The sequence below is a fragment of the Acanthochromis polyacanthus genome, chromosome 5 (genome assembly GCF_021347895.1).
Source record: "Acanthochromis polyacanthus isolate Apoly-LR-REF ecotype Palm Island chromosome 5, KAUST_Apoly_ChrSc, whole genome shotgun sequence".
In the NCBI taxonomy this organism is placed as follows: domain Eukaryota; kingdom Metazoa; phylum Chordata; class Actinopteri; family Pomacentridae; genus Acanthochromis; species Acanthochromis polyacanthus.
The window spans coordinates 13,726,727-13,749,808 of record NC_067117.1 but is presented as its reverse complement, the minus strand read 5'-3'; the positions used below and the strand labels follow the sequence as shown (position 1 = coordinate 13,749,808).

At 42.3% G+C, this 23,082-nt stretch overlaps 2 protein-coding genes across 2 annotated transcripts in view; one reads left to right on the top strand and one right to left on the bottom strand.

Annotated features, from left to right (window-relative positions):
• The window catches only part of med20 (mediator complex subunit 20), a 217,556-nt gene that overhangs the window by 182,277 nt on the left and 12,197 nt on the right, over nucleotides 1-23,082 (bottom strand). The gene's annotated exons all lie outside the window — the stretch shown is intronic.
• LOC110966531 (transmembrane protein 88) lies at nucleotides 2,979-11,154 on the top strand. Its single transcript, XM_022215923.2, has 3 exons — nucleotides 2,979-3,221; nucleotides 4,015-4,309; nucleotides 8,913-11,154. The coding sequence occupies exons 2-3, from the start codon at nucleotides 4,016-4,018 to the stop codon at nucleotides 9,138-9,140; spliced, it is 522 nt and encodes a 173-aa protein (XP_022071615.1). The 5' UTR covers nucleotides 2,979-3,221; nucleotide 4,015; the 3' UTR covers nucleotides 9,141-11,154.

The following is a 23,082-nucleotide window of genomic DNA, read 5'->3' as shown; positions in this document are numbered from 1 at the left end:
GTCTGTGCTGCATTTACAGTTTCACAGATGTCCAGCAGATGTCAGCAGATGTTGCTGGTACAATCTAAAAAGGCAGCGTTGACTGCACAGCTCGTCACTGAGTTACTTACAATATCTTCTCGCAGACACTCTGCAGCATCTCTCCTTCATCAATCAATCCTTCATCTCTCTCTTTATGTCCAGGCAATATCTTCTTTGCCATTACTCGCCAGCTCTGTCCCATATCCTCCCATCTTTTTCTCTTGTTCGGTGTAATTAAATTTGAACAGCAAAAGGTTGACTGTCTGCCTGTGCTGGAAAACAAATCGATCATCCCCTTATCTCTGAGCTACACAGCTGACAATGTTCTGAGGTTTGTGAAAGACCGCAGAGGGAGAAACTCACATATCACAGTGTATTGTCATATGGTAACTCGTTTGTCAACCTTTGATTTGGTTTCTCTTTTAGAAACTTTAACTCTTCTGCTTTCTTTGAGATTCTCCCTCCTGCTCCTGGCACAACAAGCTTCTGTTTTTCTTTTGAGACACACATTTTCTGATCTAATTTAGCTACACAAGGTGACTGTGGTATAACACTTTAGCTCTTTATAGCAGCATTTCTCAGAATTTTCAGCCCCACTGCTTCACAACATCTGCTCCCTGTATGAAATTAGGTGCACACTGATCTAATTTTCTTGAGATGTTATCTGATTATCTTACAAAACTGACACACATTTACTTATTTAAAGCTCAACAAAGGTCACTTGATTGAACAGATACCAAGATAAACAGGTCCAGGGTCGAGAGCAGCCTTTACAGTAATTTTGTGCAACTTATTTAAATCATAATTTATGGGGAAAGACGCACTGATGCTGACAATGCCGACCCTGTAACACTGCATATTGATCAGATGTTATTTACTATTAGCTATCACTATATTATGTGTTAGATCTGAAACAATGACAGTTAAAAGCAGTTTTTATTCCTGTATCTGTTTGAAAGTTACATATCTGACCTCTGACAGGACGCTGCAGTGATGTCTGAGTGTGCTGACAACTTCCTGGACGACATTTCTGCATCACTGGAGCAAAGTGAGGGAATTAAAAATGACATTTTCAGTTGCTCTTGGATGGTTCAAAGTCCCAACAAGCAGGCCAACAAAGAATTATCAGTGCTTTTATTGAGAGATTTGCCTTTCCAATCATTTTTAAGCTTTTACTACTATTTTTCTTCCTCATATGTATTAATCCCCAGAGGGAAATTATGTTTTCGCATATCCCCCCAGTTGGGGAGGTCAGAGCGGTTAAAGGCCTTTCTCAAGTGCTAAATAGTGGCCACATCGTGGTTTGAACCTCTGACCTTAGGATCAGTAGCTCAGAACTTAGCTGTTGCGCTTAATAAGTGCTTAATAAACTAAGGTGAGAGAAACACAATTTTCTATAAGTTGCAGCTAACAGCCTATTTAACAGCACTGACTAACATTTCACAAAGCAGTCCTAAGACAGTTTAAGAGCAACCACCTCAGCTGATTGCTGTTTATAGTTTCTATTTTACATAGGGCAGGTCTGAATGCCAGTAAACCACTAATGTGATTACTGCATGAATGTGTAATTATTGTGGTGCCTACTGCTGTCTCTTATCTATCTGCTGTTTGCTTGGATGGTGATTTCCTGTCTGATGACTCAACACAACTGTCATTTATCATAAATACTGGGCTTCCAGAAGAATGATCACCAAACCTTTAGTGACTTCACTGCCTTCTGATGATCATCAAATCTGCAGTAAATGTATAAATATTAGCAAGTATTTTCCACCATAATCCATCAAATCTGCAGTTGTCAATGTTTGATAGTTTCCTCATAAATGCTTTTTGGACCAGATTTTCTGTAGCACTCCAACTGAAATGCAGCTTAAATAACCTAACAGTGCATTGTTGTTTTAAAAAACAATTTAAAGTAGCTTTTAGGTGGAGGAGGATTCTCCACAACCTAGCAGCCAGCCCATTCGAGACAGCTGGTGAATAATAGTAAATAAAGCCATTAGCTAAAATGTATAAATCCTATGTACAGGCTTACAGTAAGTAAAAAGTATTCATGCCCCTGCTCACCCACCTATGACTCCTCTGAACATACAGTGTTCGTCTGATGTCAAAAAGCTCACTTTTGTTCTCATCAGACCAAAGAATCTTCTTCCAGTTGACTTGATAATCCTTTAATTGGTGAAAAACAGCCTGTTGTTTGTTCTTTCTCTCCCATCTCAGCTGCTGAAGCTCATAACTCCTTCAGAGGCGTCAGAAGTGTCTCGGTGGCCGCCCTCACTTGTGCCATATTGCTTCACTCACTCATTTTTTGTGGACAGCCTCCTCTGGGCAGATTTACAAATGTGCCACATTCCCTCTATTTCTTAATGATGGATTTAACTGTACTTTAAGGGATATTCAGTAACTTGGAAATGCTCTTGCATCATTCCCTTTTGTCTTCATGCTGTAGTTATAAGCAGGAATACTGATTCACCAGTGACTGGACCTTTCACACACAGGAGTCTTTGTGCTACAATCACTTGATCTGCTGCACTCTTGATCTTTATTTCACTAATTGTGTGACTTCTAGCATCAACTGGCTGCACCTGTGTTCAATTAGGTGAGTCACTTTAAAGGGTGAGGGGGATATTTTTGCAGTCACTTTTTTACTATTTAGATTTTAGATGTAGTAATCTGCTTTCACTTTGACAAGTAAGATTCTTCTTTGTAAATTCTTGTTTTAAAAAAAAAGTGTATCGGATTAACCATGATTCAATGTCGAAAAGCAACAAAAGGAGAACATTTCTATGGGGGGTATGTGACTTTTAACAGGCACTGTATGTGTCACACACCCTGAGCTCCTTCTTTTTTTTTTTGGTGTCACATTTGGATGCTAATAAAGACCTGTGGTGACGTGTTCGCGTGCTTTCTGTTTTCGGTTGTAAATTTCAACTCTCTTGCGACCGCGTGAACGCGCATTCGGAGACAGAGCGCGTGGCCCGGAGCCGCTCGCTCTCGCAGACGCACGGAAGATCCTGACGGCAGCATCAGTTCAGCAGCGCAGGGTTCAACTCACAGGTGATTCTGTCTCTCCTGCTGCCTCTTTGTGAACCGGCATCGCAACTGTTTGCTGTCTTTTGCACAGGAACTCAAAGCTGCGGGTCAGTTGTTGGGAGAGAAACACAGCAGACAGAGGAATAGCCGGGATTCGTTGCTACTTCGAGGTAAGCAACTAAATTCTTCTTATTTGAATGCACAAAGCTGTTCTATTATATCCTGCATGTAGCGAATGTCTAGTTCTAGTTTTGAGAAAAAGCAAATGCCTTGGGTTGAAATAGGTAATTTGAAACACAAAGTATGCATTATTAAATCTAATGGTGCTCAAAAACAACAACAACAAAGAACAAGGTTTCTACTAAAACATAGTTAATGTTATGAACTGAATGAGATGTGCTTTGTGTGTGCAGCTCAGCAGCAGGTTATCCAGGTTAAAAGGTTTAGAATGGCATGCAATCCAGTCATCAGTGACAGAGCCTTGATCGAAGAAATCGACTGGAGGAGTGATAGAGAGCTTAAAAGTGTGCATGGGCGTGCAGATAAAGTCAATCCAGGCTATAGGTTCTTCATTTACATATTCTAATGACTTACTGGCTCCCTGTAGACACAGAAGAGCAAGGCATGCAGTGTGTTTCACTGTTTATACTTAAGGTTTTACATTCAGAAAACAGGCAAATGTTGGATACAGCTGAAGCAAACAGTCTGGAGAGGATGCTTTCTGCTGTTGGACTCACCGTAAGAGTGGTGGCACACCTGGGAACAGACTGATTAAAAATGCAAGTGTTTAAGGTTCATAATGTAAACAATTTAATTAAGCTCAGTCATGTTTTGCAGGATGTTAAAGACTCGCAGCACAGTGTCACTTTGCTGCTCATCCTTTTCTAATCAGTAAATTAAAAGCTAATCACATCAAGGAATCCTCCTGCAGTGTCAGTTTAAATGGAGCCTTCTGTCTCTCAGGATGTGCGGTATGGACGTGGACCTGGAAGACGGAGGCTCAGCTGAGGAGGAGAAAGAGGAGGAGTTCTGGATGGGGGAGGGAGTGAAGATGCTGCCCCCTCCCGTGGCCCACAGCGGGGGGAGTGCGTGGGGCAGCCGCAGGGGCAGGTGTGGCTGCGTGGCCTGCGGGGCAGTTCTCATCCTCTGGAACCTGAGCGTGGTCCTGGCCAGCGCTCTGCTCCTGGCTGTGGTCTTCTCTGTGGTGCTGCTGCCTGCAGTGCTGCTGCTCTACGCTGGTTTCCTCTGTCACTCCAGGGTGAGTAGCCTGAAGCAGCGTGGTGTCAAAATAAGAGATATGACTCTGCTGTTTATTGTCTTTGCAGCAGGGACTAACTGAGAGGGAAAACTCTTAAGTTACAGCTTAACCACTGGAATGACTGTAACCCCCAGATTTAGGCTGTAAAATTGCATCTAGATGATGATTTAATCCTCGTCCTGCGGTTCACAATTGACTTGTTTTAAAGTTTGAAAATGTGGGGGGAAAAATATATTTTCACAATGAAACTTCTGATGTCCTTACTTTCAACATTTTTTGGTGGAAAAAAAGAAATTTTTGTTAAAGAACATTCACCAAAAAAATCAACCAAAATCCAGCGAATTTTCTGGATTTTGGTTGATTTTTTTTTTTTTTTTTTTTTGTGAATGTTCTTAAAGAAAATGTTATAAATTTTACTAATATATATGGAATCATTTTAGATATTTTAAAGATTTTTTGGGAATATTTTTACTAATTTTTTTTCAAACAATATACACAAATTTTCTTGCCACATTTGATTTTTTTTTTAAAATAAAACTTTTAAGGGAAACTTTTAAAGAATTATTGGAATTTTCTTCCTGAAGGTTTTGCAAATTTTCAGAAACTTCGTGAATTTTTTTGCAGAATTTTTGGATTTTTTTTTTAGACAAGGAAACAATATTTTTTGGGGGCCCGTAAATAAGGACAACAGGAGGGTTAAAGAATATTGAGCAGAGATCAACAGAGATTCAGTTGCAAAGGGTTAAAACTATTGTTTACCTCTAACAGGATCCACAGTGAACCCAACAGTACGGTATTTTATGAAGCATAATAGCAGTATAAAGATTCAAAATCGCTGAGTTTTGCAATAAAATATGGAATACTCTACATTTTTCACAACAAAATGTGTCCGTTTCATCTGTTAGGATAGTTTTCTAAATGTCAAGTAAACAAACCTCTGCACTGCCCTGATTTATTGGATGCAATTATACATATAGTGTCCAGTGTGCATTTTCTCACAGTACTGCTTTTTATATTTGAAACGAGAGTGAATGAACATCATCATTAACACGTTAATGATCTGGAAGAAAAAACACTTTGCTTCCCTGAGGCCATGCAATTCTGTCTAATGGAATACTGCAATATATTTCCTGTATTAGCGGCTACCTGGTGAACGTAGCGGAGCATTTAGCATCTGGAAAGACAGATATTTCCAATGGGAATTGGTGGAGACCAATAAATGGACAGTGCTTATTGAATTTCCATTTATCAGGTGGGCACAGCTTCAAATAAATGCAAATGTTGCTCCATATCAGCTGGATGCATAAATAAGCAACGCGGTGATGCCCCATCAGTGGTTTGTTTACTTCTCCTTTCTGCTGCCTCCAAGTTCTTTAATAGAGCTTCTGGCCTCCACGGTCAGTGTGTGCAACAGTGTGATCAACACAAACTATAGATTTAGTTCATTTTTGAAGTAAGAGTGTTTATTACACTTTTTGTTTGTTTTGAATTTTATATGACCGAATTTCCCCTCAGGGATTAATAAAGTATCTCTATTCTAAAACATAAATACCACCCCTGCAGTGGACAGACATTAAAAATTTGTTTTTACTTTTACTTAGTTTTGATTTTACCAACTTAAGGAAATAGGAACAAATAAATACTGATTGCAACACGTGTAAAAGTTTGGGCACGCTCCTGTTTAATTGACTGATTAGGGCAACAACAACAGTCCAGCTCCACAGTTTGATAACTTCTCTGACGCTTTCAACCTCAGCAACCATTAGCTCCTCTGAGGAGCTGATCTGACAGTGAAACCAATTTATTTCTGAAAAGTTGGATGAAGGCTATAAAACGATATCAAAGAGCTTCCAGCATTCCCCTTTCTGAACTTTTAAGAAATGGCAGCTAAGGGGAACTGTGAAAGTCAAGACAAGCGCTGGAAGAGCAAAAAGGCTTTGAGGTAAAACGTCTGCAGGAAGTTGATGCAGAAAGTGGGCTGACATGGAAGAGTCATCAGAGAGAAACTACCTGCAAAATCATCACAGTTGGGAATATGAAAACTAAAATTCTGAAGTTTAAACTAAGCCCTCACCAAAGGCTTGTTTGAAAAAGGAGCAATATTTGATGAAAAAAAAACAAAACACCCTGCTCGCATGGAAAATCAAATATTCTGCTTTGGGGTTGTGTGACAGTCAGCAGCACACGAATTCAGCAAATTGTGGATGCAAAATCAGTCATAAAATCAGTCAAGAAACTAACACAGATAAAGATCCAAAGGAGTTGGCAGAATTCACCATGAGCTACTGCAAGAAACAGCAGCTGAAGCTTCTGGAGTGTCACTGTCAGTCCCCTGATGTGAACATCATTAAAAATCTGTGGGGACGTCTCAGACAGGCTGATTGAATTTGGAACAATCTGCAAGACGAGTGGATGAAATTTCTACATCCAGAATGGAAAGACTCAACTGCTGTAAAAAGCATTTACAGGCTGTGATACAGTCATAAAGACCTACTTTGTCTTTGTCCTGAGGAAATAAACAACTGTATGCAACAAAACCTTCAGCTAAATAATCAAAGGTTGCATTAAGTCTGTTTGGCATTAAAGAAAGAAGACTATCACTTAAATCCAGGCCTCTAAAAACGAACACTCAAGTCATGAATCTCAATGTAATTATTGATGAAGATTTAGATTTCAGTTGCCATATTAAAGCTGAAGAACTAAATTGTCATTCTGGCATCTGAAAACAACCAGAGACGCTTTGTGTTAAAGCAAGGTTTTGGAAAAGCTCTTTTTAAAAAATGTTTATTTAGTAATTTATATAATTTGTTTTCTTATCGACTGTATACTTTATCTTCATGTTTTTATTTTTCTTATCTTTTGTCTGTTTTCACTGTTTGCTCAATGAGCTTTAATTATTCAGTGAAACTGTTGTGCACTTTATTCAGTTTGTATGCTTTAAAATGATTGAATTGTGTTGCATTTCCTATTGTTTCTTTCACATGTTTTGATTTTTGACCTTTGCCTTTTGCACTTTGAATAACTTTTGTCTGCTTGCTTGCCAGGGTGCTTGGGAGGTTTGCCCAAACTTTTGCACACTTTAAAGTAACCTTTTAATGGTAACACAAGTGCACTGACATTCAAAGAAAAGAAAAGCGCTGTTTGCTGCAGGGCTTGTATTTACTTTTTCTCACTTCAGAAATCAACAAAATATTTGCCCGGAGCTGCCCCGGTGTTTCCACACAACTGCAGAAATATGTTCACAAATCATTTACAGGGAGGGATCAGCGCTGTTCCTGCCCGCTCGGTCTGCTTCATCTTCTCTGGAAGCGCAGACAAGTGAGCCCATGCCATTTGTGGAGAATGGGAGGATTATCTGTCTTTAAGATTGGCACGAGCAGCCGGAGTCTCTGCTGAACGAAGCAAACAGTCGGCCTTCAGGGAACGTCTTCATGGCAGCCTGTTACACGCGTGTGGCCGACATCCTCCCCACAGCGGTGTTCAGACTTATTCTTTGTGTTCGCTCTCACAAGCCCATTGAAAAAACAAGAACGACCGAAGGTGAATGTTGAAGCTTGTCAGGAGACGGGTGCGGTTCGTTCTGTGGGAGTCACATGAAGAGCAAATAGATCATCAGTGAAACGTGGTGAGTCTGGGCATCATGTCAAATCATGCTGAGGGAGATCTACAGCTCTGTCCTTGGCTCACATGACAGGTCATAAAATGACATCCCGCCTTTGATAAACTTCCTGCCAGATACTCCGGTTGTCTCGAGCGATTTGCTTTCTGGCGGCGTAGACATATTAGGAACATGTCGACTGTGTGCATGGAACCCGGCTTCAATTGTGATTAGGGCAGAGAAAATGTCAGTACGGAGCAAATAATTACAGACATTGTTAGTCAGAGTTGTTGCTGTTGTGGTGACAGACTGAACATGCGGAGAGGGACGCAGCGAGAAGACAAGACTGTCTGATTTGGTGCCAGCACCAGCTGTGCACAAACACACTGACAACAGGAGGAAAATGTGCTCTGTGAGAGCAGTGTGCACTTCCCAGAAGTGTGTTTGCCTATTAAGCTACTGTTGCTAGGGTGCATTTGTAGGAGGCAAAGTTCCTTTTTGAACAAGCTTACAACAGGAAACCGTTTTAGCCAAAGGGGCCTCAGATGTAGCCAAAGGATTTCAAGTGCGTCTGAGTGTGTTTGTCAAAGAGAAGGAGATGATGTGCTTTGTGTGCTGGTGGGTTCTTGTGACTGTCTCAGTGTGTACTAGCTGTGGATTGATCTCACTCCATGCTCTTTTTCCTCATTCATTGTTTCGTTTTCTTACTTATCTGGCCTCCTGCTGTCCCCCCTCCTCCCTCTGATTGACAGCTCAGAGGCTTACTGACAGCACTGAGCCAATTCTTATCTTACGTGGAGGGAAGCAGGGAGAAACTCCGTCACACTTCACCTCCTTCACGGTCCCACTCCGTGAGCTCACATCCACACAGTAATCATATTTAATGAACGACAAATCCCATCTATTTGCTTTTTGGCAGAAGAGAAGCAGCTCCAGCTAAAGCCAAACTGTCTGTGGACCATTTTTGTCGACTCTGACGCCTTCCCTCTGTGTTTGCCCTCCTAGGTCCTTGATGCCCCCTCCGCCATCTGCCGTTACCTCGACGACAACAGCTGCTCTGCCCTCATCATCCTGGGCTTTGTGATGATGTCTCCGCTCGTGGTCGTGGCTGCTGCAGTTTTCTGCGGCTTGCTCCGGAGGTTCCGACTTCTGCTCTTCATTCAGCCGATCACACGAGCCTGGTATAAAGGCAGGCTGCTGGACTGGGCGGGCAGCGTCCACGCCTGGGTCTGATCAGAGAAGAGCTCCTGAAGGTCATGTGGAAGAGGAGAACAGAAAGTTACATCTATGTAAAATGAAGCAGGAAGACACAGAGAGTAGACAAAATAACAGAAACACCTCACAGTTTACTTGGTGTGACAATAAATCTCTCCTTTGTTGTTGTGATCTGTTTTGTCGAGACTGAGTCACAAGTGTTGCCATCAACAAACCGGCTTTCTTGATGACCGTTTGATGAGCAGATCAATATCACTCTTTTAATTGTTTCCTCAAGAATAAATCCACAACCAGCCGCTGATTAGCTTAGCTTAACATAAAGACAGGAAATGGGCAAACAGCTGAGCTCTGTCCAACAGTTAGATTAAGGTTAATAAAACACAAAACACATTTTTATATGTAGTGTGTTGAATAGTGAGATTTGGAGGTTCTACTTGTTCTTTGTACAAAGCCTGGTCCTTGGTTCTATGCTAAGCTAAGCATCTCCTGGCTTCGGCCTTAAGTCCAGATTATGCTCTTATGCAGACATGGGCAGCTGCAGGCACCACTGGACGTGTAGTTGGTATCATTAATGTTACACTTTACATTCATTTGTACACAAAGTTCCATGTTGCATATATTTCGCATCCACCCAAGTCCACGAGAATCCATGCAGACGCCTCTGCATGCCGGCCAAAACTTGTCTGGGCAGACGCTGCAAGGGCAGCAGTGCACAGGCTTGGTACTAATGTGTATGTGTAAAATACATATTTATGGAAAACACATTATGCATGGAACAAAGTTGTACCAACAGACTGCAAATGGAAAGGAGTAAAAGCGACAACTATGCACCCGTGGAGTAAATAGCTGTCCATATGCATGTCTGAGTTCTACACCCTTGTCATCAAACTTTCAGAAAGTAAGCAAATACATACATTTTTCACTAATGTCATACTATCGGTTCAAGGTCAAATTTTGTGGTGCTTCACAGTCTTCATTATTTTGTCTACCTTCTGCGCAAGAAAATAAGATCGTACTTAAGTTACTAGTAGCAATTACCACACAGTCTTAATTGGCTTTGAAGTAAAACCTTAAGCTGTTTTTGTGTTATATAGGGGTTGTTTTTTTTATGTCAAGTTTACATACAAGCATCATAAAGATTACACAACATATTATGCTGTCATTCTATTGAGGGAACAAAACACAAAGCGGAACAGCCGGGAGAGAAATGAAGAATCTTCGTTGGATGTAAAGAAGAAATACAGGTTTCCAGACAAACTTAAATTGGTTGTTGCACTCAAAGAATTCTAATTTTCTTTTGAGGATGCATCACAAACTGGTGTTTGAAAACAGTACTTACTAGCATTTGTATATAAAACTAATATTTTTGTGATTTGGTGTTATGTTAAATGGCTACATGAGGGATTTTCTCAGAAATGCAACATTATTTCTGGTTGGACATAGGAGTTCTGGCAAAATCTCAAAGCACTTTTGTTTTTGGGTTTAACTTGGTCCAGTTTGTTGTGCTCAGTGGGGCCTTCAAACACCCTGGAAAACAAGATGAAGACTAAAAAATGTGTGATAAAAGCAGCATGCTGGGACTTTGATGTTGTCTGTGAGGTGAATTAAATGGACAATGATGTCTGTACTACAGTTTACCTGATGTAGCATCACTAACAGTCGTATCTTGCTGGAGGGAGTGTATGAAATATATTTCATTTTAGTACATCTAGATTCCATTGTGCCATAAAAACACCGTTCATTATGAACACAACATGACGGCCTGACAACATAATGGCTGTTTAGTGATAGGCGGTGTTAAAGAGAGATTTGAATCATCAGATCAGGGGCTCTTCTGCTGCCTCTTTGCTTTCAGGTCATTTAATTTCATTAGTGACAAATGCACTGCGCATCCTTTTTACCTGCATCTTCGCTCTGTAATTAAGTGTTGAGTTCTGAAGTTTCATTTGTTAGAGAAAAGAAATTAATCATATTTCATAACAAGCAGGTATCACTTGTCCTGTGCCACTGTTATTAAATTGAAATATATTTATTTGTGCTTTGTGCCTCTTATTATGTAGGTCAGTAAAGTTTACTTCTATAGCACCTTTCACAGATCCGAAATGCCACAGTGCCTTATTATAATAATAACACAAAAATAATGTATACATACATATATATATATATATATATATATATATATATATATATATGTATGTATATATGTATATATGAAAAGTTTGAACACTCTCTCATTTATTGGTTTTTCTTTATTTTCATGACTACATTGTAGATTCTCACTGAAAACATCAAAACTATGAATGAAAAGATATAGAATTGAAGTCATATTTTATGTGATAAATTCTTCAAAATTGCCTCCCTTGCTTTGATTACTGTTTTGCACACGCTTGGCATTCTCTCAATGAGCTTCATGAGATAGTGAATTGAAATGGTTTTCACTTCACAGGTGTGCCTTGTCAAGGTTAATTAGTAGAATTCCTTGCCTTCTTAATGGGGTTGGGACCATCAGCTGTGTTGTGCAGAAGTCAGGTTGGTAAACAGTTGACAGCCCTATTTGACAACTGTTAGAATCCATATTATAGCAAAAACCAATCAACTAAGTAAAGAGAAACAACAGTCCATCATTAAGAAATGAAGCTCAGTCAATCTGTAAAATTCCCCAAATTTTAAATGTATCCCCAAGTGCAGTCACAAAAACCATGCGCAGTTTTCAATAAAGTCAAAACAGTACTGAACACAGGACTGAATTCTGTAGGACATCACTAAACAGAGGGGCTGTGTTGGACATGAACTGGCCCACCGAAACAGACGACCTCCTATGAGAAAAGTAGGATGAGAACCAGTCCAAGGCAGATGCTGAAATGCCCTCCAGCTGCTTTAGCCTATCTAACAGAGTACCATGATCCTCAGTGTCAAAAGCAGAGTATTTCCTCTCATCTGTATTTCTTTTCATATTCATTAGGTTGTAAGCCAGCATATATTACCGTACACTGGAAAAAATTTTGGAAAAAAATTGCAACGGCAAATCGTGTTTGGGTTTTTTCAGCTTTTCAGTTTAGCATTAACAAAACAGCATGTACTGACCTTCCATCAACAAACAGAGCATCATTTTTTTGTCATCTTGTCTCTTTTGTGGTGTGACCTATTTCTGAAGGTTGAAAAGCTTTCACGATTAAAGCAATGTCAAGACGCACACTCCTGACGTTCTCTTCCAAGCATACAGCCATATGCACTCAAAAATGCACTGCTAAGGGCACTATGACCTTAGTTTCAAAGCAAAATCAGAAAAAGCTTTTGACGAAGCCTGACTGCTGATCCTCAGTTTACCCTCTGTCACTGTGGTCACATCTGTGAAGTGCTGCTGAGTAAATAAGCTAATTAGAGAAAAATGTTTCCTCTGTTTATGCAGTCGTGCAGTCTGTCCTGATGATGTCTGTAGCACCGTTCACATTGACAGCTACATCATCACTGTGGGCTGTCAGTAGCAGCCTGCAGCAAGATGGCCATGTTTACCTTGCAATGTGCAAAAGCTCTTCTCAGTATAAAGGAAGTGATTCTGGTTGCCTGGAGGACACATCAAAACAAAAGGTCAGGGCCGGTTAAAGCATCCTAGTACCTTTCCAGCTATGTTTGGCATAAACTGGTGAGTTAAGAACTCAAATGCAGACACTGATGGCAGATATTAAAGGTACAAAAAGCCAACATCAATCAAAAGCTGATACAAAAAACAAACCGCAGTACAGATCAATCAAATTCACGGTGGAAATTAACCAAAAATCCAATTAAGGAAGCAACAGCATGACATAAACAGAAACAAGAAATGAAGAAACACGAAAAGCCTAAAAAAAAACTGTATGTGCAAACCAGAGGCAGGTGAACTCAGGAAACAGAGTGACAAACAGATGAAGAGAGAGGGACAGATGAGACTATTTAAACACTAATTGAGGTGACAATACATAGGTGAAGCTCATTCAGGCAATGAAAATCTGCCTCGACCAGTTAGAGTGAGGGTTAAGGGGAGAGAGAGCAAAATAGTAGATAGAAAACAGAAAAATGACATGTGGGGATTGTTAATGGTTTCAACTGACTATTTCGTCTATATTATTGAGGTAAAAAAAAAAACTTGTGTGGCTGGTTGTTTGCAAATTTTGAATTCTTGGTTAAACAAGACAAACTGTGTCTCCATCCATGCTAGACGACATGGCTTTTTGTGAGGACAGAGAGAGACACAGAAACTGTAGTTCAGCAACGCAATGCACAACAACAGCAACATCACCCTGAAGAATTCATCATCTGCAGAGGAAGATTGTGATATTGTTCAAAAGCTCCAGATCAGCTGTTGGGTGAATCTCAGGGTGAGACAATTTGTGTCAAATACTGTTTCTGAGGTCAAGAGTAAATATTTCATCTCATCTTTTGGGCCAGTTCGGCTAAGCCACATGTCACAGCCAGCAGGACCACAGGTCTGCACTGATGTCAGATTTGATCAGCGGAGTTCTGTGAATCCTACATTTACTGTCCAGACATGCAGGTCAGCATTAGCTCTTGGTGTTCCTGTGTCAGTAGGTGACTCATACCTGTGAGCTTTGATCTCGTCCTCTGTATGAATGCTCTTTATTGACAGTGGCTGAAATTGTGAGCTTCGCTGGGCTGCACTAAGGCAGAGAGAGAGAGAAGAACCAGCTGAGGGAGCATTATCCTGTTGTGCAGGTCAATCATTTGTAGAACTGTTCTCTATTATTAAGAAGTTGATAATTGAAATAGATAAAAAATATGAAGAAGACACTGCAGCAGGAGATGCTTAATGGTACTGATTTAAAAATACATGGTAATAATGTTCCTTTAAGCTATAATTACAGACTATAAAATCCCAATTAAAAAGCTCCAAATGTACTTTTCATTGGCAGTCCAAAGTTTTCAGAGCAATATATTAAAATGTTCAGAGTTGAGAAATTTCAGACGTGTTCAGAAAGCTGGAGTCGAATGTTGCAGTTATGCAGAATGCATCCCAATAATTAGCTTACAAGGGCCCGGGCCGAGGCTTGACAGACTGGGGCTGGACAGACAGGCTGGATCGTTCATGGGGACGGCCCGGGGGCGGTACAGCCAGGACAAACTGCTCCAGAGGATGGTCCGGGGACTGGGCAGGTAGGGGCCGGACAGACAGGTGGGGCCGCTCCGGCGGGCGGCCGAGCAGGCAGGCGGGGCCGCTCCGGCAGACGGCCCCGGGGCCGAGCAGGAAACTGGGTTGGAAGCCGGACTGGAGGCCGGCGGAGGCGGGACCCCTCCGGGGGCCGGGCCAGAAGCCGGACTGGAGGCCGGCGGAGGCGGGACTGAACACAAGGCCGGGGGCGGCACAGGATCCAGGGGCCCCTCCGGGGGCGGCACAGGATGGGAGGCGAAAAGCCTCTTCATGGACTCGGGGGAGGCCTTAGGCCTTTCTAAGGCTGCCGAGGTTCCAGGGAGCGGAGGCGGGGCATCGACGACCTCCTCAGGGAGCGGAGACGGGGCGTCGACGACCTCCTCAGGGAGCGGAGACGGGGCGTCGACGACCACCTCGGGAACTGGATCTGGGGGCGGAGCTGGAAGCCCCTCCGGGGGCGGAGCCTGGAGCCAGGGACTGGAGCCCCTCCGGGGGCGGAACAGGGTCGTGCTGTGTGCGGGGAGGAGTGTCCAGGAAATCCTGCATCTCCTGAGGTAGATGGCAGGTTAGCTCGGGCCTCTGGGCTGCTAACCTGCGCGCCAAGGCTACAGTGCTGTCTTTGCCAGACCCCTTCCATTCCCACCAGAGATCGCTTAAAGCATTAAAAAAAAACAAAAAAAAAAAAAAAAAAACGCTGTTCTCCTTACAGGAAAAGAAGAATACGTAGGACGAGCCTGAAGTCTGGGTCGGGACCTGGTTCGGGGCTATAGAGGATTGGGTCTGGGTATTATTGGGGGGAACAGAGGTCTGGTTCTGGGTCTGGTTGGGGGGAACGGAGGTCTGGTTCTGGGTCTGGTTGGGGGGAACGGAGGTCTGGTTCCGGGGGTCAGAGGGCTGGGTCTGGATCTGGGGAACAGGGGACAGGAGAATGGACCCCATGCGAACCGAAGGTGGAGGGTCGAAGTGGGGCTTAGATGGGGCAGGATCCTGGGAGCCACGGCGCCTCCTGGCGTGGCGTCCTCGTCGCTCGACGATTGGCTCCACAGTAGGCGGGGGAACTGGTTCCAATTGGAAGCTAGGGGGGGTCCAAACCCAGGGTCCGGTTTAACAAAAGGTCACATAACTCACGGGAGGTGATAGAATCAGGTGGGGGCTGAGTGGCCTTGCTAGGCATGGTGGCTGGGAACTAAACAGGGTGGCTCCAACAAAAACTAACAGTGGGGTGCACTTGGCTAGACTAGGCTTAACAAAAAAAAAAAAAAGAGAATAACTCACTGGAGGCTGATGAGACGAGGAGCAGAGCAGAGGGATTCCAGTCACGGGGATGGCGAGGGCTGTGGGGGGGAGAGGGTTAGTCCGAACCCTGGTAGTGGGCCCTCCGGGTCCGTTGTTGGCCAGATTGTTCTGTCACGAACGAGCGGGTTGGACCCGAGCAGAGAGCCACACTACCAAGGTTGGCTGGAATGAAAGGGCTTTTATTGTTTGGGGTGAATACATAGACTGTATATATAATGGACGTAGCATCTGGCTCCAGAATTGAAGCAAACCCGGAAGTGTCAAAAACTTGCAATATCACACCATCCGCTCGGGCTGGCTCCAAAAAGCTTTTTCTCCATAGACCCCAATTCATTTTTGGAAAAAATAAAATTTGGTAGACTGATTTTCTACAGCTCAGGATTTTTTCCCCGTTAGTTTTCATGGTCAAAATGAGAGATCAGGTGGCCGATCTTAAAATAAATCAATACTGAATTTTAAATAGATTGTTAAAGTTGGCGGAGCCAGGGGGCGTGGCTATACTTGATAGACAGCAACAGAAGCCTCTGCGGCAAAACGTGGGCGGGATAAGAGAGTTCTCAGCCAATCCTGCCCCTAGTTGCTCTCCGGTCCAGTCTGTTTGATGACGCTTTTTACGTCACTGGCTCCAAAAAATCCAAAACGGCGACCAGGAAGTAGCAAAATCCGGGCTTCATTTTCTCGCCGTTGAAACCAACGGGTGACGTCACGGTTAGTTTACGCCTGGGTGAATAGTGGCTCGGTGGGGGGTAATCCAAGGTGCAGGAGCGGGGAGAGGCTGGTGTAGTGGGGGTTTTGGCCAGGAACGGGGGGTCCAGGCAGGGACAGAAGGGGTCCAGGCAGGAATGGGGGGTCCAGGCAGGAGCGGGGGGGTCCAGGCAGGAGCGGGGGGGTCCAGGCAGGAACAGGGGGTCCAGGCAGGAACAGGGGGTCCAGGCAGGAACAGGGGAGTCCAGGAGGGGGAAACCGGTGACGACTGGGTTGACAGGGGGGTCCAGTGAGGGGGGAAACCGGTGACGACTGGGTTGGGGAGAGCCGGAGGGGAAGGATGATGGCGGGGAACCCGGACAGCTGAACTGTAGGCGAGGACAGGAGAAAACAATGTAAGAAAACGCAAACTTAAACAGATCTTTACAGAAGGCTAGAGAGTGAACTGACTGTGGGCTCTTTGTTCAACAATCTGGCAGGGAATGGAAGGATGAGCCGGTTCTTATTGCAGAGGTGTGTAATCAGAATGATGATCGTCAGCTGTCCGGGAGCCGTAGGGGTGGTTGATTGCCTGAGTGGAGTCAGCTGGGAAGCTCGACTCCACTCAGGCACCGAGCTGCAGGGGGAGAGACAGGGCAGAGGAGCGGATGGGAGACTGCAAGACAGACAGGGCAGAGGAACAGGAGAGGGGAGAGGAGCATGAGAGGGAGAGGAAGAGAAGAGGGGGAGAGGAGCATGAGAGGGAGAGGAAACAGATGGGGAAAAGGGTATTTGGGATGTCAGGTGGGAAGGACAGGGGTGAGGAGGGAGCCCTGACACTCAGTCAGAAATGTGTGAGCTGTTTTTTTATTTATTTCATCTTCAACCAGCAAAGACAAAGTTAGACAGAAAATCCTAAATTTCCAAATCATAATTATAAATAATAATCATAATTTAATTGTATATGCAGGGTGTTGAAATAAACTTGAAATAAACTTCTCAATACCAAAACAGAACTTTCACTTACTGCCAGAAAAGTTCAGCTGTAAACACAAGCATTTGCATCTTATTTTCTGTCTTTGCTAATGTTTTCTTGTCTTTATTTAACGTTTTAATATTGTTTTATATATTTTTGTAAAGAAACCTGAAATTCCATTTTTGAAAGGTGTTACAGAAATAATGTTTGTTATAAATATTTTCATGAGTGATGAATTCATATTGTTCTGATCAGCACTACACACAAAGTACTGTGTTTTGGACAAATTTAAATGCTTTAATAGCAATTTAATAAAAAGGAACACCAGATAACTGAAGTTATAAGAGTTCATCCTGATGGGAGCATGAATAGACCTTAGTGATGTGTTAGAACAGTAGGGATCAGCAAAGACGATAGGATTTGTCCTCTGGACACCATGAAAGTCAATAAAAAATGTAATGACCATTCATCAAATAGTGGTTTCTGTCTGGACCTGCTGCAGTTGTCATTGGGATAGTTATATCTTTATTTCAATAAAGCTGGAGTTTAGAAACCTTTTGTAACCAAACATTTAAGTGAGGGACAAATGCAGCTGATCTGGTCCATTTCCAAACTGAAAAGCACTCTTTTAATGATGCACAATTTAAAACTTGAAACTGACCCACTAGTGATTACTCTTACCAGTGCTGCACTTTTGCACCAGAAAGATGAAATGTGGATTTTTGCTGCTCTGCTTCAAAGTAGACTCTGTAATTTCTACTTCTGTCTGCCTGAGCGCTGCTTTAACATGAGCATCTGTTAGACAATAATTCAAAGCAGTCATATCAGTGATTAGAGAGTATATATATATATATATATATATATATATATATATATATATATATACAAAAAAAAACTAACTGGAAAGATTTTCAGTTATCCTGATATTTAGGAACTAGTATTAGATGTAATGTTTCAGTTCCATAATAAAGCAATAATTCCCATAAAGCACAGTGATTTACAGGTTGTTAGGCTTTGTCTCTTTGTTTACGAAGCTATATTGAACATCAGCAGCTGTGAGTCTCTGAAAGACTTGTGTCATGACAAATATGTAAAACATATCTGATGCTGTTGTAAATAACACCTTCTAGGTTATGATTATTTCTTTATTGGGCAGTTTGATACAATTTTCATCCAGACTCAGACTGATTTGTCTCCATGACAACTTGAATTTTGCAGGTACTTTCCATGACAACCAAATTATACCAAAGAGAAAACTGATTATATATCATTTGCAACTCTCGGAGTAACAGTGGGTGCCACAGTGTGTGCTCTTGGTGTTAAACCAGTCCATGTAATGATGTTCTGGAGCAAACAGGGCCAAAGCCTTTAAACAATAAAGCTGCCAGAGTGAACTGCTGGAAGCAGAAAAACAAGTGAGGTCCAGCTCTGGGAAATTTCACTCAACTCAGTCCACCTGACAAAAAGAACAACAAAGAAACATAAAATATCTAAACAGAATAAACTGAAACTCTTCACACCTCACACTAAAGTACTCGTCAACATCAGACCATTACAGACCATTTTAGGAGCCAATTTTAGCCATTTTAGGATGGTGATTTTTCAGTTGCAGACGACCAGACTGAACGACAAAAACATCCTTCAAAGAAGCAGGAAGTGAAGGTTGCACTAAAGTGTCTGCTGACTGATATCTTGGAGCTAGAAATAGTTTCAGCATTTTCCAAATGGGGCTTTAGTGTCACTACATTAAGCAGGTTGCACCACACAAACCACTCCTAATAGCCTGCAGTTTCAGTTGTTCTGTAGCAAAATGAAACCAGTTAGCTGGCACAGATAATATTAGCAAGAGGAGATGTGGTTAACAAACTTGATCAGAAGGTTCAATAATCATAATAATGAATTAATTAATTAATTAATCATAGCCGCAATGTGATAGCAAGGCAATGATGATTTGTGGAAGGGTTACACTGATGCTGCACAGCAAGAAGAGCTCATACCTGTTGGTTGGTCTTTCTGCGAGGGTTTTGCAGGTTAAGTAGACATTTAACATGGTTAATCTAATATTTCCCAAACAGCATGACTCAGAAACACGCTAATGGCATGTTTGCTTCATATCAGTGGTGTAATTGTAGTGTAGTCACCGAATCCCCACTTGTAAATTGCATCCACATCAGTGTCCAGGTTGTAATTACAACAGAGAAAGTCACCATTTTAATCCCATCTGTTGTAGCTGACTAACTGGATGTGGATTCTTGACTGCCAGTTTTCTGCATATTTCATGCGGCTTTCTCCTCCACTTTTGTTATCTGCATGTTACTCTGTGCAAAGTCTCCTCCATTTTTTTCAGTGAAAGTGGCATTTTAAAGACACTGTTTTGAGGGAGAGCACCATTGCTGCATCCTCTGCTATTCACAATTGTGACAGGTTTAAAAAAGCACAAACAAGCCACTGCATTTACGGTTGCTATTGGTTTCCAGTGGTGTAAAATCACAGTGTTTGTTTAATTCTCTGTCCCTGGCTGAGGCCGACAGACAGACCATTCTGCATCTCATGTGTCTGACTTGGAGGTAAAAAACAAAAACTGCTGGGCAAAGGCAAGTGATTTTGGATGCCTCCCTTCAGTCAAAGTTCATTGTGAAAGGCAACGGACAGAAATGTATTATATATAACCAGTGGGTGATTTGAGGGACAACGAGGCATGATGTCACACCTGTTGTTGGCAAAATGACCATAATGTATCCCCGTGTTGATCTACCATTCCTGCTCTCCGCCATCTAGTTAAAGATAAAGATAAAGCAGATAATTAAAGATAATGCAGACAAAGAGAGGTTGTTTATTTGAGTGTGTAAGACTGGTCTGAGTGACTTGTTCATTTTCTACTTGACTGACGTTTGTGGATGGTAGAATCCATGGTTCCAGCTGTGGCTCTTTGTTATCAGCTGCCTACTTGTGCAGTGAACTGACAACTGCATGTTGCTTAAAGGCATTCAGCTGGTAAAATATTTTCACGGGGTTATGTAAATTAAAATGGCCCGACATGTTATTATGAGAAATATAAGAAAATGTGAGCCTGAACAAACTGTCTGCTGCATAAAATTTAAAGGTGTATTCACTTTATTCCACTGTTGTAAAAAGACAGCTGTTGAAAGGAGAGAATAAAGGTAACTGGAGAAAATGAAAGTAAAAGAGGAGACAAGAGCTAAGACATCCAACAACAACGTTCTTCAGCACGTGTACATTAGGTGTTTGTGGTGTAGGAACAGAGGAGTTTCCTCATTGGGTCATTATTTTCTGGATACAACACCATCCTAAACAAGCAGAACTCTGCAGCAACACAACCATCACTCAACACTATAATTGGCTTGCAAGAATAAATGTAAACTATGTCTGTGTCAGATGCTGGAAGAGACTGGCAGCTCCACCGATGAGCGATCATGTAGTGAAGTCGTACACATGGGAACCTCCTTCAGGACATGAATCCTTATTACTCAGTCTATATATTTACAAAGCATTAGCACTTAAATGTAATATACTACATGCCCCTGTCAACCCACAATAACCCAAGACTGAATTTATTTCTCTTGGGATAGTGCAGATATTTACCTGTCCGGCTTTATTCTCGCCTGGAGTGCATACATGTGTTCTCCGCATTCCAAGAATAATTACAAACACAATTACTCGCTCTTCGTTCTGTGTAATGGCAGGTTTTTATGTAATTTAAATCCAATCAGGAGCAGCTTCCTTGTGATTTAGAGTGACTTTCTGGGAGGAGCTGAAGAGGGAAACAGCGAGAGGAAGAAGCCAATAGGACATCCAAAGCGCAATTAAAGCTGTCAGGAGAGCAAGAGCTCCTCCAATGTGCTGTTTCAATGTCAGACCACATCCTGTAATTTCACAGTGTTTAAAATGGCCTCCGGAACGATGAGTCAAATTACAAGGAATACATGAATTTTCAATCCCCCTCCTCCCACTGGAAAGTTAATACAGACTGAATGGGGCTTAAAATGGATTTGCACATTTCTGTTACAGCTGGATTTGAATGCTTTTGATTGAGGTGTTTCCTAGCAACAGATTTACACATTAATTAGGTTTTTAAAAGCTAAGTCAATATTAAGTCTTAATACTTAGTAATTCATGCCAGTCTTCACTATGAACTTAGGAGGAATTTCACATACAAGCTTAGTAATAGATTTAGGAATAGCTGGTAATGCTAACCGATTGATGTCATTTACTACAAGAAAGGGTGCGTGAAAATTCTTAAATGAAGAAGAGAAAGGCTCTTATCTGGTTGCCAAAAGCATTCACAAGTTATCACATATTAACAATACGGTTCCCAAAACTTATGCAAATGGAACAATTACTGTTACAGCATATAGAAATATACCATGAACTGTTTTAAAGGGGCTGCAGAGAACAAATGTAGAGTATGTGACTCTAATCCAGTATGCTTTCTGTTAAAGTCCGTGAATATCTCCTCACCGCCTGCCCGCTATCTGTTCTGTACGTGAGCTGAAGATTAGTTTGTGTTCATAGCCTTGGCTGAGACAAAATGGCTCGGACCAATCCACACAACCCTAGTCCAGGCAGTCAGCAAAAGGGGATGTTTATGCCTGTGGACATGCCAAGACTGTGAGCAGGAGAGTCTTACTGTCTGACTCCCTGCACTTTTTCAGGAGGACACGGCAAATTCATAGGATGGTTATTGTGCAGCAGCAGCAGCTTGTGGAGGAGGTGTTAAAGACACTACCAATCACTTCTCCCTGCTCCTAAGAAGCTGGTTTTTAGCACCACCAGACCCTCTTTCTTTGGCTGCAGACACAATCCAAGACACCTGTGCTTCCTGGCGTAGTAACCGCAGTAGCAGGTTCCTGTAGCTCTGACATCACAGCAAAAGGAATGATGTCTGCAACTGGTTATTTGATTCTCCTGGCTGACAGACAACACAAATTTGGGGCAGGCTTTGCGCTGTTGTGTTGTAGATGCTTTTGTGTGCTTACTTGTCATTTACTTGATGATGCACCTGCATTATGTGTTTTCAAATCCAAGTCCAATTAATGTGACTGCAGTTTTGAGTTTGGAGGTGATGGGCGTGTGTGCAGTGTGTTGTAGCTGTAGGGTGTTTAACAGTCTGACTGCCTGTGGGAGGAAGCTACTGCAGAACCTTGATGTGTGGGTTCTGATGCCATGCAGTCTCTTTCCTGATAGGAGGGCAACAAAGAGTCCATGTGAGGGGTGGGAGGGGTCCTTCATAATGGAGGTAGCCCTGTGTATGCTACGTTCCTTGTAGAGGTCCTGGAGAGCTGGGAGGGAGGCACCAAAGATCCTCTCCATTGTCTTGACCACTCAAACCACGTGGTGAAACAGCCAGTCAGGATGCTCTCCACAGTGGTTCTGTAGAAGGTGCTCAGGATGGGCTCTCTTCAGCCTCCTCAGGAAGTGAAGGCATTGTTGTGCTTTCTTCACTGTGGAATTGAATGCTCTTGATTTCCTTGATTTCCTCCTCATGCTAAGATAAGCTAATCCGCCCCCAACTCCACCTCCATAGTTAATACACAGAAAGTGAATGAATACGGTGATAAAAAGCTTGTCTTTTATTGAGCTTGTTCTACTAAGCCTCAATTGTCATTATCCTCTTTGTATCACTTCACATTTTATCATATGAAAAACCTTCAAAACATTTTATCAACGCACTTAATTACTGAAATTACGCCGTTCTGAATTCAGTCCACTGCAAACACAAAAGCAGAGACAATTACACACTGTCAACAAATGAATCTGCAAGATTGCCAAAGCCGGAACACTAATCTTTTCCTTTTAACACCAAAGTAGGTGTTTAAAAGGAATAACAAATTATTAGCTTC

Coding starts and splice junctions, on each gene's coding strand:
- LOC110966531 (XM_022215923.2), top strand. CDS start 4,016: ATGTGCGGTATGGACGTGGACCTGGAAGACGGAGGCTCAGCTGAGGAG. Junction 4,310..8,912: donor GTTTCCTCTGTCACTCCAGG/GTGAGTAGCCTG, acceptor TTGCCCTCCTAG/GTCCTTGATGCCCCCTCCGC.